This window comes from Glycine soja, chromosome 8 (assembly GCF_004193775.1).
Source record: "Glycine soja cultivar W05 chromosome 8, ASM419377v2, whole genome shotgun sequence".
NCBI classification, from domain to species: Eukaryota; Viridiplantae; Streptophyta; class Magnoliopsida; order Fabales; family Fabaceae; genus Glycine; species Glycine soja.
The window spans coordinates 48021686-48039456 of NC_041009.1; the positions used below are offsets into that span (position 1 = coordinate 48021686).

The window sequence follows — 17771 nt, forward strand, 5'->3', positions numbered from 1 at the left end:
CATCAAATTATAAATTATAATAAAAGTTTGTTGATTTTTAAATTAATTTTTTAAATCATACATAATTATTTTTTATTAACTGATCATTTAAAAAATCATAATCTTAAAAAAATCATTCTAAAGGAGGTGAGTATTTTTTACAAATTAAAAATGTCATTACAATTTCAATTTTCCCTAAAAATTATTCATGTATCTAATTTAACTATAATGCTTTACAATGAATATTTTTTTTACTTGAACCTTTCATTAAGCATGGGAGTGTAAAAAAATTATTTACCAGTTTATAAAACAAATATTCTTTTTTATTTTAGACTCAATTTAATTTATGAGTTTTTATCATTAATTTAAAGTTAATAAAACAAATAAAAAAGTAATTTTATATTATATTTTCTTATTTTTTTTACTTTCACCTGTCTAACCTTAATTCTATGATCTGAATTTTAGTTAATAACGAAATCAAAATTTTAAATGTAGATAGACTTTTGTTTATTATTTGAGATGAGTTAAGTTAAAAAAATATTAAATTACTAATTTGATCATTTTATCGTAATCATTATAAATTTTTTCAAATTATAATAATTAGTCACAATCTAATATTAACGTTCAGATATATTTGTCACACTATTTACACTTTCAGAGACTAAATTTTATATTTTTGTATTTTTATTTTTCAGTGACGCATTTGTCAGGAGAGTAAGAAGAAAAAAGTAAGAAAAAATATTATATGACAAATATATCTTTATGCTTACAATTAGAGATGATTATCTTGACAATTATTTGAGTGACAAATTCGTCTATTTGTGTCATGTAGACTATTCTATTAAAGGTGACACCCAACGACCAAATATATTTATTGTACTTTTAATTCTTTTAGGAACTAAATTTTGTATTTTTATCCAATATGAATGCATTTGTCACCTAATTAGACATTCAGGACAAAAAACAACTATTTACCAGAAAAAAAACCAAACAAGTGGGTTTTCGCTTTGATGATTCCGTCGTTGAGTACATGGCTGATTTCTTTGGTAGGAGGAAGCTCTTCGACAACATCAAGTGCTTGTTCAATACCTTGCCGTTTCACAAGGGTCGAGTTTCGTCCAAGGCATTGTCCATTTGCATCAGGTTTTTGGGGAGACAAGGGAGAATTAAGGAATCACTCTCACTATTTGAGGAAATGGAAACTGTCTTTAGGTGTAAACCTGATAACCTTGTGTGTAGTAACATGCTCAATGTGCTTTGCAAGAGGGAATCATCAGTGGAGATGATTGAGCTTGCACTTTCAATTTTTCACAAGATTGTGCTCCTGATACCTTTTCCTGAAGTAACATGATTGTTGGTTTGTGTAAGCTTGGTAGATTAGAGTCATCTCTTGAGATTTTGGCCGAATGAACGAGATTGGAGTGCTTCATACTCATTCTGCGGTTAACATGCTCATTGGGGAGCTGTGTTTGATGAGTGCAAAAGAAGGGTCTGTTGGGAAGGTGAGAGTGAGGAATACGCGGAGACCGTGTACTATATTAGTTCCTAACATTGGAGGAAATAGTGGTGCAATTCAGCCTGCAATTCAAGTGTTTTGGGTAGTTTGTAATTCTGGCTTGTTGCCTAGTGCTTTTGTTGTTGTCAAACTTATGTCTGAGTTTTCTTGTTTGGGTAATAAGGAAGAAGCTGATCGAGTGTTGAGGATTGTTGAGGAAAGGAAACTGACTTGTGTTCAAGAGGGATACTCTGTTGTTATAACGGCATTGTGGGAATGTGGCCGAGTGGAGGAGGCTTGGGATTTGTTTGGGAGGATGTTGACCTGTGGCTTATAGCCAAAGATGGTTGAGTATAATTCTGTTATATCGATGCTGTGTAAATTGGGAAAATTGAAGGATGCTAGTAGGGTCTTTGAAATCGTGAACAAGAACAGATGACTTACTGATGGTTTAACCTACACTGCTCTGATCCATGCTCACGGTGAGGTTAGGAACTGGAAAGTTGCTTATGAATTGCTAGTGGAAATGTTGGGTTTGGGATGGATTCCACATTTTCACAATTACAATTTATAGAGCCTTTTGAGAGAACATGATCAGTTGGATCAATGTGTTAAATTGGAAAGAAAATTGGAGAACCAGAAGTTGCAGAATCTGTGTAAAGGAGATGAACTAGATGCTGCTTATGAGAAAGCACAATCAATGCTTGGAAAGGGTATTCCTTTATCAGCCTATGCTAGAGACATTTTTCAACAGGTGTTTCAGAAGTGTGGCAAGATAAAAATAGCACGTCAGTTACTGGAAAAGACTGAAAGAGTTCAGGAGCCTGTAAAGATCAACAAAACTTAAATATTTAGTAAGAATAACAAAAAAAGTCCTTTGATATTGGATGTTGGAACAGTTTTGGGCTTGTTGGTTCATATATATATCTTACAATATTTTTTTCCTCAATCATGTAGTTTCAGTTTTAGTTTGTATTGCATCTTTTAAAGTCTTCCATTTTCCAGTAAGATCTTCCATTTTCCACTGTAAATTGAATAAAAGAAAAGAAAGGTTTTGGCTCTTCAATTTTTCACTTAGGTGATGTGTGTTAAATTCCTAAACCACTATAATATGCTGACTGCATGCTTTTGCTATACTTAGGGTGTTGTGGCAGAACATTATCAGAGTATTTTGATATATCTTTTTTGTTTGTCGATTTCCCTCGTTTGTTATCGTGGAATATCCCCTTTTTCCTTTCATTGCAGGATACAACTTTGTTACTAGTGTAGAATGTATTGTAGCTTCATTCCATTGTATCCTATGCTTTTCTGATATTTTTTTTTGGTGTTTAAGAAGATTGTGCTGGGATTTAGCAAATGGTGGTTCTTACATGGTGAATGTATTTTGTGATTTGCTGTGCTATGCAAACATTGATTATAATTGGCTCTCCTATTAAAGTTTATCTTTTCAATTAGATGCTACAGTTACTGGTAATTAAATGTCTATGATCAATGGGGCATTGGGGGCTCCATATGTTAACTATTGTAGTATCGGATTACTAGCTTTTTTGTATACGTGAACAAGAAAGAAGGACTACTGGATTTAGATTACAAAACTACAAGCGATGTTACCTATATATTTTGATGTGCAAAAAAGAAAAAGAAATTGCACTCCATATGTTCTGTGAATCTTATGAGTTTTTTTTTATCAATCTTAATCCTTAATCCTTAATCCTTCTTTGATTGTCAGTTATTCCCCCTCCCTGCTCTATGTGGATCTATTTTACATCTTCAAATTGTGTGCTTTTGAAAAACATACAAGTGATGCTTCTCATTGAGCAATAGCAAGCAGGATAGTATGATTCAGTACTTGCTGATTGCTTGGATAATGATATGTGCATTAGATTTCTTTTTCTTGTATTTATGCCATTCTATGAAAGTATCTCAGGAATCTAGATACTGCTCTTCTTGTATTGTTTTACTACTATAATTTGTTTTCCATGTTATGGAGATAATATGGTGCTTATAACAAAAAAATTTGGTTGCTTGGGAACAATTTTTCTTTTATCAAGTAGTTGTATGGTTTACCAGAGTACTGGAGAAGGATCCTTACTAAGTCTCTGTAAATATTCATTTAACACATTTTTTCCTTTCTCTATTCTGTTTGGTTTTGAAGGGATGATAAATCTTAATAGGTCCCACATTCTCTCAGTATTTTTATAATGCAATGCTCCAAACGAAGGGACAAAAGATATCACATGCTCTCCTCCGTTTCTCTGTAATACGTCCCACCATATTTACTCGTTCCGAACAAACAGGAATTTCATTTGTATGCATTCTCCCGTTTATATATTTTTCGAAAACTAATGAATAGATTAAAAAGTATAGATGATATATACAATTATGATATATACTCTATGTATACAATTATGATTAACATTGATCTAAATTTAATATAAAAAATATTATATCATGAGATAATTCATCTTTTCGAAATGAACAAGTCATTGTAAATATAATAAATGTTTCAGTTTTTTTTAATTATTATTATTACTATGGTATTTTAATTTTTGTTAATCTAAAAAATTAGCATTTAAAATATTAATGGAAGTTAGTCTTGCGAAAGTGGGTTATCCCTCATGTGACAAAACCTCCCTGGGAAAGGTGATCACATATTTATGACTTAAAAATACCTCAATGAAATCGCTTTTGAAGGAAAATATCTATTAGAAAAAAGGTTTAAAATTATATGTGTAAGAATTTATATAGATATTGAAAACAAGATAAGTGTTTTGATAGAAAAAAAAATTCAACTTCCCCTTACTCGAATGGTTGTACAGAGTGAGTTATTATAATTTTTTAGTATATGTGTCTGATTCCTACAAATAAAAACATTAATGATTAAGTCAAAAGATTAATGCAAAACTAACATGCAGATAAAAAATAAAGACATAAAAAGATTTTGATCGTTTTCATATATGTGACGTGATAATTATATGTGTATAGTTGTCATACACTTAACTTGTTAATTGAGTCTTTTTAAGTTATTAGATCACACCAACTAATAATGTAATGACTAAATTTATTGAGAATTTGATTTTAAGGATTACTTAGTTTTTTAATTTTAATTTCAGAGATTAATTTGACCAATTATCACAGCTTTAGGGATTAAATGAATTGGTAATGTATAATTATGGAGACCATTTTATTACTTTTAGAAAATAATTTGACTTTTAATTATAATTTTAAGGATTACATTAGTGATTTGTTTATTTTATATTATTTTCTAATTAGAAATTGACATATATGGTAACTGTAATTATCATTTAAAAAAAATACCCATAATAAATTTTAATCAATTGATCATATAAATTTTTTTACATAGAAAATTAAGCTCAGTTTATTTATTTATTTAGAAAGAATAAAATATAGAATTCTTTCACCCGGTCAAGAAAACGTAGCATAGAAAACTAGAAAAGTAACACAAACCCCACTTGTAAGAAAAGTCAACGAATTTTGGGAATAAGATATTTTTTAGAATGATATATTAAAAATATACTATGTGTTATAGTAGTTTTTATCGCTTAAAATACATTTAAAAAAATATGTAAGTACTCCATAAGATAAAAAATATCTAAAAATATTTTTTTTTCTCTAATTATTTATTATAATTGTACACTCTTGAATTTTTTATAAATATTTTTGTTATAATTATACATTTCTGGAAAGGAATATTTAAATATTACAAGATACTAAGAGTGATAAATAATATATTTGGACAAATAATTATTTCCAACCACTGGAGTATCTTATTTTCGTTAATCGTTAGATAATTTCCTGACGCAACGGCAATTGGATTTGGAGTGTCCTAGATTCGTGTCCTGGTTTGGTTTGGTTTGGTTCGTACTGTTGTACGAGTTTTGACTTTTTCTGGATTTGGAGTTTTCAATCAGATAATGTTCAACGGAGCCGCTTGGTGGGTTCAGATTCAGAAGCAGAGGGAGAGGGTGTTTGTGATTGCAAGTGTTGGTGAATTCAAAAGAGAGAGTAAGAAGAGTGTGCATGAACATCATGAGTAGTAGTAGAAGCAGAGGCAGCTGGTGCGGTTTGTGGCCTGGTTCCTTCAATATGGAAACTGAGTTGACTATTAGAGGAAAGAGTTTTGGTGGCATTTTTGGCTCCTCTGCTAAGCCTAGATCACTCAGGGTTCAGTCTTCTGGTTTGTTTCTCTTCTGTTGTTGATGATGCCTTTTTAATGCTTACAATTAAAAATACATGTTTTTCGTTGTGGTCGATTTGTTGTTTGATGGATGCCTGTTTGGCCTATTTTCCATGACTGCTTTGCTTATTTAATAATTGTTTGCTCATATACCAACATGAAGTTTCATCCAAATGTTTTGGAATTTCCTCAGTTAAGAGTTTATTGTAGGACAAAACTTAGATGCATAGGTGCTTTTGTTGTTGTTGTTGTTGTTGTTGTTGTTTTCCTTTCAGAATTGGAGTTTCACCTCGGTAACCTGCATTGACCTTTAATACGAACCTTTGTTAGTTGATGTGAAATTCTGATTCTAATCAAAGAATAACACCAGAAACACCTAAAATTATCGTATTATCCTTTAAAAAAATGCATTCTATTTTGTCCCTTAATGATCATAATGTGAATGTGTTTATGCCCCTCAAATGTTACTGTGTAAAATTGCGTTGCAGATGAAGATGTTGAGGATCTTGTCCCCTCTAATATTTCGGGCAAACCTTCTGGAACTGTTCTGCCCTATGTTGGTGTTGCTTGCCTTGGAGCCATGTTATTTGGTTATCATCTTGGGTATGATTTCATCTTCACTTGGTATACAGATCAATGGACTTATAATGCAAGATATCGTATTCTGTATACTGTCTTAAGTTATTGGTGGCAAGAAACATACTGGAGTCCTGTTTTGAATTTTTCTTGTAGTACTGATTTTCATCCATTATTATTCTTAGGTAGGAAACTCTGACAATACCCTTTTTGGTATAGGGTGGTAAATGGTTCTCTTGAGTACCTTGCCAAGGATCTTGGAATCACCCAAAACACTGTTATACAAGGTACATCTTTTTACTTTTGTTATTTGTCGTTGTAAATTAGTTTGCATTGTTTGATTGATTTTATCAGAAAAAAGAAATTGTAGATGCTAATGCAAAAATTCTTTCTTGTTCTTTAGCTCTTTATTTTTTTTTGTACAACTCATATTTTCAGCATATATTCAAACATGATTTGTACTTGTTAATTTTACTCTTATATTTACCAGGAAAAAAACTTCAGTTTTATGGCATGAAGTTTAATTGAATCTATTTATTACTTTGGCTGTTTGTGAAGAGTCTTTTTGTCTGTGAAATATTTGTATCTCAAAATTCTAATTTGATTTGAATATGGTCCATCAATTGTTTTCTCGTAATTCTCATTAGAACTAATCCATGAACAGGATGGATTGTCAGTGCACTGCTTGCTGGTGCTACTGTTGGTTCATTTACCGGTGGAGCATTGGCTGACAAATTTGGCCGGACTAGGACTTTTCAGTTGGATGCAATCCCTTTAGCAATTGGAGGATTTCTTTGGTCAGTCAATCTCCCTTGGGTAGAAGGTTTGATCTTTTAGGTATTTTTGAATTTGATGGGTTAAATTATATTACTTTTGCAGTGCTACTGCTCAGAGTGTTCAGACAATGATCATCGGTCGCTTGCTAGCTGGCATAGGAATTGGCATAACATCTGCAGTTGTACCACTTTACATATCTGAGGTGATCCTTTATAAACTATTTTAACCTTTGTGATTATGTTTACATATTTTATATGGATTGCATGGTGATTCCTTCTAATGGACAGATTTCTCCAACCGAAATTCGGGGTGCACTTGGATCCGTTAATCAACTTTTTATATGTATTGGAATTCTTGCAGCACTACTGGCTGGTTTGCCTCTGGTGGGAAATCCTATATGGTATTGACTATTGAGTTCTTTCATTTTACCATCTTGTTAGTTGTCAGCTGTTATTTCTTATGAGGATATCTTCTCGAGAGCTTATATATTTGTGATGGAAATGACACTATTCAGTGTGAAAATATTAGAAGTGAAAAAACTCCTTCTGTTGTTAGCACTCCATGAGAAAGAAAGTGGAGATACATGTCTTTCATAAATGAGAAATAAATTAAATGGCATAAGAAAACTTTATCCTAGAAGATAATTTTGCAAAGTAGTTCCTTCTGTTACTAGTATTCCAAGAGAATTTTGATGGAATCTGCATGGTTTTGTTTTTTTACTTGGAGGACCTGGAATATTTGTTGGTTGGTTAGTTGTTAATTTGTTGTACTTGTACTAGAGGTGGTAAAAACCTTGAAATTTGTTTTGCGTTGTGAATACATAGTTGGTTTCCTGTAATTGTCCTTGTGACTGTATGTTGATTAACTTGCATCAACTTCTCCCTCATTTATTTTTATCAGGTGGCGGACAATGTTTGGAATTACTGTAGTTCCATCTGTTCTGTTAGCACTTGGAATGACTATCTCTCCAGAAAGTCCTCGGTGGCTCTTTCAGGTTGTCCTTCAATACTGTGCTGTCTTTTATTATGCAACAATATATATACATGACAAGGACACCAACTTTTGCAAAGCAAATAGCGTGAATTATTACTGCAATGCTGTGCTGTCTTTTATTATGGAACAATACATAACAAGGGAACTAACTTTTGCAAAAAAAGCTGTGTGAATTACTACTCTAAGTGTCCTTTCTTATAAAAGATTAATACTTTTAGACACATCAATAACTCTGTTAAATATTATTTTCGCTAACCTATTCATTGGATTATAGTCTCTTATGGTAACAATTTTGCAAATAAACTATTAAGTTTAACTTTTTCAAAGAAAAGAGCTTATGCTATGTTTAAAATCTCTAAAGACACTATTGGCATCCTTAAAGCTTTTAATTGGGTTAAATTGCAGAGTTATGGTAGTCATGTATAATCTTAATACTACTTAGTAGACATATATGTGTATGATGTCTAGTTTCTTGTATAGTATATCATTAAGAGTTTAGTGCAATTGTTATAATTTTCATGTATATTTTCTGATAAAATTACATTTATTATTGTATAGCAAGGAAAAATATCTGAAGCTGAAAAGGCTGTTAAAACACTATATGGAAAAGAAAGAGTGGCTTTGGTTATGCATGACTTGACAGCAGCAAGTGAAGGTTCTTCTGAACCTGAAGCAGGATGGTTTGATCTGTTTAGTAGTCGGTATAGGAAAGGTATTCCAAACTTTAATGTAGTTTAGTTCTATGTTTGATTAACAAGTGCTAAGGTTTCTAGTGTACTATAACAGAATTTCTGTTGTGAAGAACAGCTATTAATTATACCTTCATCAGTTAATATTGTATGTTTGTTACTATTGGTGCTGACCTGCAGCTTTTGAAGGTTTGGTCATAATTATGTTATTTATTTTCTTATTTGAGAGTGCTTACGTACAGTAGTGCCCCAATCATTGTGAGTATTCATGGAACTTTGGAAGTCAATTTTGTTGTTTCAACCTTAAAGCCTGGGTCTTTCTTTTACTTTTTCAATTTGTTAATGCATTGTTTTTTTCTTTCCCTTTTCCCTTGATGTATGTTATGAAGAGATGAGATATATCTTAATCATTTCATCACAGTTTATGTTGTTTAGCTGCTAAACTACCAACTTTTTAGTTTGTTCCAGAGTTGATTCATGCTTAGTGAATTGGTGTAGCACTTAATAAAATATTCCTTGTTGCAGTGGTCAGTGTAGGGGCAACACTTTTCTTGCTCCAGCAATTGGCAGGAATAAATGCAGTGGTCTATTATTCAACTTCTGTTTTCCGCAGTGCTGGAATTGCTTCTGATGTTGCAGCAAGTGCACTGGTTGGTGCATCAAATGTTTTTGGTTAGTAATTTTCATCCTAAAATTTTGATATCATGCAATTCTCGCAAACATGATATTGTTTCTGACTGATGTTTGATTTTGTTGCAGGCACAATTGTTGCTTCGTCCTTGATGGACAAAAAAGGAAGGAAACGTCTCCTTATCACAAGCTTTAGTGGGATGGTAATAATTACTTTCAATTCACATATTTCTAAGGCTGAAAGCAAAACATTTGAGCTTTCATGCATGTGTGTCAATGATAGGCTTGCCGTCATACTTTTGTAATTGTAGCTTTAAGTTGTATTTCTGTGTGATCATTTTTTGTAAATAGCAGTTCTTGTTAGCTTGTAATCTTATTTTTGTTGGTTCTAATACCTTTGAGGGGAGATGAAGGGAATCCAAAGCTGGTTAGAGGTGCATTAAGAGATAATAGTTATACCTATTCCTAGTTATAATTCTTTAATTCAAAACTCAGCCTTTCTGGATTATACAATATCTCTTTCTATTTTGCTTTCTGCTTGGTTTAATAACAAATTTTCATCTCAACAGCTTAACTTATTTTTTTTGTCTAATATTAATATAACCTGCTTATTTTCTTAACTCCCTGTATTTTCCAATCTTTCCCAGGCTGCTTCTATGTTGCTTCTTTTCGTGTCTTTCACTTGGAAGGTCCTTGCTCCATACTCTGGCACCCTTGCAGTCCTTGGGACTGTCCTGTAAGTCATATTTAATTTTGTCAGTAAAAGTATTTTCATACACTGAAAGGTTACCATGTGTTATTTGTTTTCCATTTCTCTTTTGATTTGACTCTGGTCTACGAATTTTAAACAGCTATGTCCTATCATTCTCTCTTGGTGCTGGTCCTGTGCCTGCCCTTCTTCTACCAGAGATATTTGCATCAAGAATCAGAGCAAAAGCAATTTCTTTGTCATTAGGCACACATTGGGTAAGTGACTTCACTGTGGAATCTAATATAACTTGTAATTATTGCCTTTATCTTGTGAATATATTGCAATGAAGTTTCTTGGACCTGTTGGGATGATTTATGATGTGCATAACTTTTATTGTTACACTAATTTTTCATCTTTGTTTAATCTTACCAGATCTCCAACTTTGTCATCGGGCTCTATTTCTTGAGTGTAGTTAACAAGTTTGGTATCAGCATAGTGTACTTGGGCTTCTCAATTGTCTGTCTTCTCACTGTTGTGTACATAGCTCGTAACGTTGTGGAAACAAAAGGTCGATCGTTGGAAGAAATAGAACGTGCACTTAGTCCTGCAACATAAAATACTTCACAAATGCTTGTGATCTTAATTCTAATGCTGTTCTTACAATTTTTGTTCCTTAGGACACTTGATACTCTACTTTTTTACTCTAGATGTGGTCGTTATTTTTATCTTATACATCCAATTTATTGATTTTGTTACTTATTAAACTACTCAACGGGTTCTTATAATTTTTCTAAATCTTTCAATAGGCCATTTTAGAACTGATTTATTGCTAATAGATACCTTACCTTCTTATCTTTGGACTCTTAAGTGACAGCGATCAATTTTCGTACCTCCCTCTCAACTGGTTCTTATATGTGTGTGTATGTGTGTGTGTGTATATATATATATATATATATATATATATATATATATATATATATATATATATATATCAGTCATGCAGTCAAAACATATACAAAAACAAACATCACTGTAAAGGTTGCTATACTATTCATTCCACACATTTTGAAGACAGCCAACATAGTACACATTTATTCCCCTGCATGTCATGACATTATTCAAGTTCAATCCAGCTATATATAAGAATTTGAAGAAGGGATATGTACCTCAAACACTTTCCCACCACAACACACGGTCTCTACCCATATAATTTCCCTTGAAATTTGAAAGGTCTAATTCAAAGTAAACCAAACCAAATCCAATAACCAAGCAAGACACACCGAGACATCCTCCCATCACTCTTAAACAATAATCTTCATATTTACCAAAAGTCAAATGATCTGACAGGAAAATCTCTGCTAAACTCCTTTGTATAAGATCAAAGACAATAATAACAGAAACTTTCTTATCCTCAGATAAAACCAACCAATGAAGAGCCTCAGATCTGAATTTATAACCGAAATCCTTATATGAAACATCAACATAGTCCATGTCCCACAAATAAGTTTTGAAGGAGAAATTCACGATTTCGGTTTCATAAGAATATTCACACGATAATCCAATAAAAATTAGCAAATAATTATGTCAATGAGTCATACCCAAAGATATGGTCCGGTAATCGTTTATGGACACCTAGTGAGGGATTCCATGTAATGAATTCATCGCTTTTGAGGTAGCATAAGAGTATAAACCCTCTGCATGAACCGAAAATCTCACAGCGAGAATCATCCTAACAATCAAAATCGCTGAGATCGCATGGGGGTAATGGAAGGGGGGAGGCAAATACACTGCAGCAGCAGAATATGCGTGAAGCGGTGCATCTACATCAAATTATCAATGGATTGAGCATAAAAATTATGTGATCTGAGAAAAAGTGGATGGGAGGGTGCAGCGGTTAGTTGAATCGCAAGTTTTTTTACAATTATCCTTGCAATAACATAAATAAATAAGAAATGAGATCAACGAAATTATATGATTTTCAGTAGTAAATCCATAAAAAAAAGTGTTTCACATGCAAATGTAGAAGATTTAAATTCTGGGAAGACAATCGAGTTCTTGGTTGCTGTAAGCTTAACCAATACTGGGAAGAAAATTCCAGTTTGCTTACTGGTTGATGCAACAGGTACATGGGATGTGGATAAATTAATGTAAAATATTCCGAATTTGAAGCCTCCTTAGGAGTCAGTGGAGTGGGCTGACCTCAGTCTATCTAATGCTAGAAACACCACAGACAAGGAAATTTTCAGGAAAATTTGGAGATGGAGCGGCCTAAAACGTATCAAATACCACCTCTGGAAAATTGTGTGATAGCAAGTAATGCGCTAAGGGTTCATAGACATATTCAGGAGTCAATGGGTGGCCAGGAAAGAGGTAGTTGCAAAATTTATATTAACAGCCACATTTATATTGTTAATTTCATTCAAAACTAAGACAGAGGGAGTATAAAATTACAATGTATCTGAGAATGAAAGTTGTAGTAGCTACGTACGTAGACCAAGTTCAAAGAGTACGTTCACAAGTGACATAAGAAAAATAGAAAGAAGAAGCTTCTTGTTCATCGCTTGCTCTGTCATTTTGTATTGGCATATGGGGCATAAACCATCTCAGAAAGTTTCTCTGTCATTCTTTGGTCCCTTGTATAGGAACATAAACAAAGGGTATAACTTGGTCTTCTTTATATTTGGTGTATCACTAGGAATTGCTGCAGTCTTATGCCTTAACCTATCTTTCAGTTTACAGGCCTTTCTGTATCCTGTGATTACCCCAATCACAACAATTCTTCCATCACCATTATCATCATCAAGACTATTATCTGTGACTGCACCACCATCATTGAAATCATTTTCTTCATCGCAGAACACAATGTTCAACTCTCCTAGTATTGAATTAAAAACATCTCTCATGCACAACATGACCTACCAAGAGTTGTTCCTCAAAGCATCATCCATGATTTCAGGTACTCAAGATTTTACCGAGCAAACCGTTCCAAAAGTGGCCTTCATGTTCTTGGCAAGAGGTCCACTACCCCTGGCACCCTTGTGGGAGAAATTCTTCAAAGGCCATGATGGATTTTACTCCATTTACCTGCACCAACATCCTTGTTTCAGTGAAACCATGCCTGAAGATTCAGTATTCTATGGAAGAAATATTCCTAGCGAGGTTAGCTTGCCATTGCTTATATTCATTTCTCTTCAAACCCATCATAAGCACGGTGTAATTCATGCAACATGAATAAAGTGCCTATAGTCGCAATTAAGTAAAGTTGTGCACAGATAGTATAAAATTTTACATGTTTTCCTTTCATATAAAAAAAAAGTTTTTTTAAGCAAAAGAAATGACTCTAAGGGAAAAAGTGATTGACATCCTAACTATGTTTTCACCTCAATCTCTGCAACTACAAACAGATCCATCTAAAAATATATAGATTTGAAAAAAAAAGGAATACAAAACACTTGGAAGGACCAGACCATACCCAAGGCGAGAAGCTGAAAAGGGAAGTCTTTGCCTATACCCAACGAGCTCGTGACTAACAAAAGATGGGGGAGAGTTCCACTAAGTTAGTTGACTTGTAAATGTAAATATTTTAAAAATTATGATTTTTAATTGTGGGATGATAGGTTAAACTTTTTTAGATTGGAATTAACTATTGATTAAAACCTTGAGCTAATATTAAAATAACTTTAGCACAAGCAGACTTTATTATTACTTCAATGCATCATGAGATTTGATAGTTTGTGCTTGTGGACATTGTGCTTATGCATAAACATTGTCAATGGATGAAATTAAATGATTATGAATGAATCAATGTTTCCTGTCAACGGCAGCTAGTGGTCTGGGGTGCACCATCATTGATGGATGCCGGAAAACGTCTTCTAGCAAATGCACTGATGGACTTATCCAATCAACGTTTTGTTCTGCTTTCAGAATCCTGCATTCCGTTATTTGGCTTCAGAACCATATATGACTATCTCATGAACTCAACCATGAGCTTCTTAGACTCTAATGATGACCCAGGATACAATGCCAGAGGAAGATACTGCCCAAAAATGTGGCCTATAATTAACATAACCGATTGGAGAAAAGGGTCTCAATGGTTTGAGGTGCATCGTGAGCTTGCCATTCACATTGTATCTGACACCAAATACTACCCTATAGTTCAACACTATTGCACTTCACCATGCTTTGCAGAAGAGCATTTTATACCAACTTTTGTGCATATGATGTACCCTCAATTAAGCTCCAATAGTAGCATCACGTGGGTGGATTGGTCAAGGGGTGGCCCTCATCCTCGAACATTTGGGCCGAATGATATTACAGAAGCGTTTTTGAACCACATGCGGTTTGGATCAACATGTGTTTATGTAGGCAATATCAGCAACATGTGCTTCCTTTTTGCAAGAAAGTTTCATCCAAGTGCATTAAAGCCTCTATTATTGCTATTGTCTCCATTGTTGCTTGGTATTGATACTTAATTAGATCTTAAAGGGTTTGTGTTGTTAGAAATTCATTAAGCTCCCATAAGAGAGAAAAAGTTATCTAGCAGTTATTTTGTATTTTCTTTTCGTATGAACAATTATTGTGGTTCATCAATGTATAATCCTACTTTATAATATAAGAGTCTTGGAATACTCAACATCGGGTCAAAGGTGGAAACTGGAAGTTTGTAACCAATAACTTACTTTCATAATTTCATGAACCAAATCTGTCGGGAATCTACATTAGGACTGTTATGCCCTCATTGATTTACAATGAATAGACCTGACCCATCAAGAATATATTACATATACTTTAAGAATCTTTTTTGCCATTATTATCAAATTTATATTCCTCTTCACTAGTCTGTTTTGATTATGATTAATAAAACGGCTAATATGTTGTTTATGTCAACCATAATAACTAATTTAACGAAAATCTTAATTAACACCCACACAATCCAGGCCATTAAATCATAGCTGAAAAAAATGTTATATAGTTAAAAGTATTGTACTAAATCAAGTCATATAGAGGGTTATCAGGTTGGGAGGGTGGTGAAGGAAGAAGGAAAAGATCGTGGGTTCGAATCTCTTTATTAACAAAAACTAACAAAGTAACATTTCAACGATAAAGAAAACTGAAAAAAAAAACCATATACCACCAAACAACTATTGTCAATTGAGCCTTTAGTGTTGCTTTAAACATCAAGAACTTTGGGATTTTAATCAGAACCATATCATTAGTTGATTAGACAGGAGACATTAGTTACTACAAAGTCAATGCATGCCAAGTGGCAACAGTTGTTGTTAGAATAGTATAATTAGACAGGAGACATTAGTTATTCAGCATTCATCCTAAGCCTATATATAGTCCTCCATCAAACGCTAGAACTTAGATACTTATCAACATAACATCAAACTTGATTGAGTTGATTCTCTTTCATTTCCACCACTGATGGGAAATCGAATTTGTTGCCATTGCAGCTGTGCTGTTTGGAGTTCACTGTGCCCTCCCTTTCTTGCTGGCTCTGTACAATTGGTTTCTCCATTCTTCTTAGCATTCTTGTATATCATGTATAAGATCATTTGAGAGATGCCAAACAGAAATCCTAGCACATTTGGAATCTGATAATGCCACAAAACAAAAGACTAATCAGTTTGCTTTCAAGAGTAAATTAGTAGAATGAGAAATATATATAGAAATGTTATTCCTCGCCATAATGAAGTCATCCTTGTCGAAGAACCCATAGAAAAACCACATGATGGGGCAGAGGGTAAGAAACAAGGACAGTGAAAATGGCATGAACTCTACACTACTGGTTTTTATGACCCTCCTCTGCAATTAATGTACAGATTTTACATATTTTCAGATTGCATTTCAATCTATGCAAGATCTATGTTATGTGAATAATTGAATATACAATGTACCATTTTGCTTAAGGGAGCAGCGAACACTGCGATGCTAGAAATGGCGCAAATCCATCCAACAGCATGAACACGGTTGATGGCCTTCACAGCAAAGGTGATGATGATTAACATGGTTAAGGCCAAACCTCCAATGTCGGCAATGAGTATCATTACCAAAGTGGATATCTGAAATATCCATCAAACATTTATAAGGTAATAAGCTTACCAAGTTACAGTTTACAACTCTCTTAACAGCTATAAAGCTAGTTTCAAATCGAACAAATTTGTGCAGTTACTTTAAATATCGTTTTCTAGAGCAAAATGGAAAAGAGTTGAGAAGGAAAGATCATCGTGTTGGTTTCACCTTCTGTTTCCTGGGAGCATATATAATGCACATTGATAGGTATGAAACTTCTATAACACATCCAATACAGTTGATGGTGATAATCAAAGTAGCATTGGTCTTTATGAAGCCATAATATAGAAGCAACAGTGCGCTAAGAAGTGCGACCACATATGGAATTGATTGAGATCATCATCCTGTAAAGAGAATTGAATAGTGTTCTAGATGATTCTAGCCTTGATACAATCTCTTAAGGTGTGAAAGATTGTTTCCTGAGCAGCTCCGCACCTATTACAAGAAGAATCAATAGACAGATGTCTATAATAACGTAAAACGTTAGTGGAAAGAGAGTTATGACTAATTAGCCATAGTCAAGAAGCTGGTCGAGAGGTCCATTCGGTCTCCACTTATCAAACCAAATTCACAGATTCCCCTCTCCTATAGCGAACCCGTTGCGGATGATAGCTGCAGCCCATTTAATTTTTAGGTGAAAATATGATTTTCGTCCCCGAAAATATGAAAATGTTCAGTTTTCGTCACTGAAATTTTTTGTCTGTTTTTTGTCTTCATATTTTATAAAAAAAAAAAAAACTTCGTACCCCATTGCCTAGAGGCTCTTCGCTATGCGAAGGTATGAGGGAGGCATGCTCGGTCAATTCCAAGCCTACATGTGCACTCATTGTGTTGGTAAGCTGACCTATGAGCCAATTAAATATTGACACGTGTTAATACTGACCCATGAGCCAATTAAATATTGACACGTGTTAATATTTAATTGGCTCATTATGGCGAAGGAAGAAGAAGAAGAAGAAAAAGAAGAATACGAATCAAGTTTAATAGTATTAATTCAATTCATCAAACCAATGTAAATCGAATTATCACAATTACTACGAATGATGTTCAAAGTATGAAAGTTCAGTCAAATGCATTAGAGATAATTCAATCGAATCTCCCTAAATTGTTTGAGATTGCAAATTAGGTTGGAAAATCATCCAAACAATCTGTGATTAAATTTCAAAATTAGGAAATGAGTCCATAACCTAATCCATTTTCAATCTTAAGCATAATCATAATCATGAAAATCAAAAATAGGATTGAAGAAAAAGATGAACATTCACAAAGATTAGAAATATCACACCTGAACTCAAAGTCAACCTTGCTTGGAGTGGATCTTTGGATTGATTAAGTGTTTAGCCTTCAATGATCATCACCAATGGAAAAGCCATGAATTTTGTGCAAGAGAAAGGAATAGAAGTGAAAAGAGAAAGAAGAATGAAGAACACTTGAGAGAAAAAGAGAGACAAGAGTTTGATCCTAAAATTTGCACAACAAGTGGTTGAATCTGTTTTTTACAAAATAAAGTAACTAACTAACTAACTTCCACTAATATATAGTGACTACTCAAAAGGAAGGGTTGAGACTTGATTAGGTTCATCTAATTCATAATTGTTATTTATAAGTATATTTTGGGATTAAATTATATAAGAATTGGTAACTTTTCTTTCCTATTTCTTTCTTTTT

General features: G+C 33.4%; 2 protein-coding genes and 2 pseudogenes across 2 annotated transcripts; 3 read left to right on the forward strand and 1 right to left on the reverse strand.

Moving 5' to 3' along the window:
* The first annotated feature begins 973 nt into the window (after positions 1–973).
* LOC114423617 lies at positions 974–2321 on the forward strand (annotated as a pseudogene).
* A 2922-nt stretch (positions 2322–5243) lies between these two features.
* Positions 5244–10831, forward strand: LOC114423853 (plastidic glucose transporter 4-like). Its single transcript, XM_028390757.1, has 13 exons — positions 5244–5672; positions 6161–6275; positions 6468–6535; positions 6913–7045; positions 7128–7227; positions 7313–7425; positions 7926–8019; positions 8577–8730; positions 9233–9379; positions 9467–9540; positions 9985–10073; positions 10189–10303; positions 10461–10831. Exons 1-13 carry the CDS (start codon positions 5516–5518, stop codon positions 10641–10643), a joined length of 1542 nt encoding a protein of 513 aa, XP_028246558.1. The 5' UTR covers positions 5244–5515; the 3' UTR covers positions 10644–10831.
* A 2107-nt stretch (positions 10832–12938) lies between these two features.
* Positions 12939–14563, forward strand: LOC114424265 (glycosyltransferase BC10-like). Its single transcript, XM_028391103.1, has 2 exons — positions 12939–13187; positions 13853–14563. Exons 1-2 carry the CDS (start codon positions 12939–12941, stop codon positions 14498–14500), a joined length of 897 nt encoding a protein of 298 aa, XP_028246904.1. The 3' UTR covers positions 14501–14563.
* Positions 14564–15414: 851 nt separating this feature from the next.
* LOC114422943 lies at positions 15415–16430 on the reverse strand (annotated as a pseudogene).
* Positions 16431–17771: the final 1341 nt, after the last annotated feature.

Coding starts and splice junctions, on each gene's coding strand:
- LOC114423853 (XM_028390757.1), top strand. CDS start 5,516: ATGAACATCATGAGTAGTAGTAGAAGCAGAGGCAGCTGGTGCGGTTTG. Junction 7,046..7,127: donor GCAATTGGAGGATTTCTTTG/GTCAGTCAATCT, acceptor TTACTTTTGCAG/TGCTACTGCTCAGAGTGTTC. Junction 10,304..10,460: donor TGTCATTAGGCACACATTGG/GTAAGTGACTTC, acceptor TAATCTTACCAG/ATCTCCAACTTTGTCATCGG.
- LOC114424265 (XM_028391103.1), top strand. CDS start 12,939: ATGACCTACCAAGAGTTGTTCCTCAAAGCATCATCCATGATTTCAGGT. Junction 13,188..13,852: donor GAAGAAATATTCCTAGCGAG/GTTAGCTTGCCA, acceptor TGTCAACGGCAG/CTAGTGGTCTGGGGTGCACC.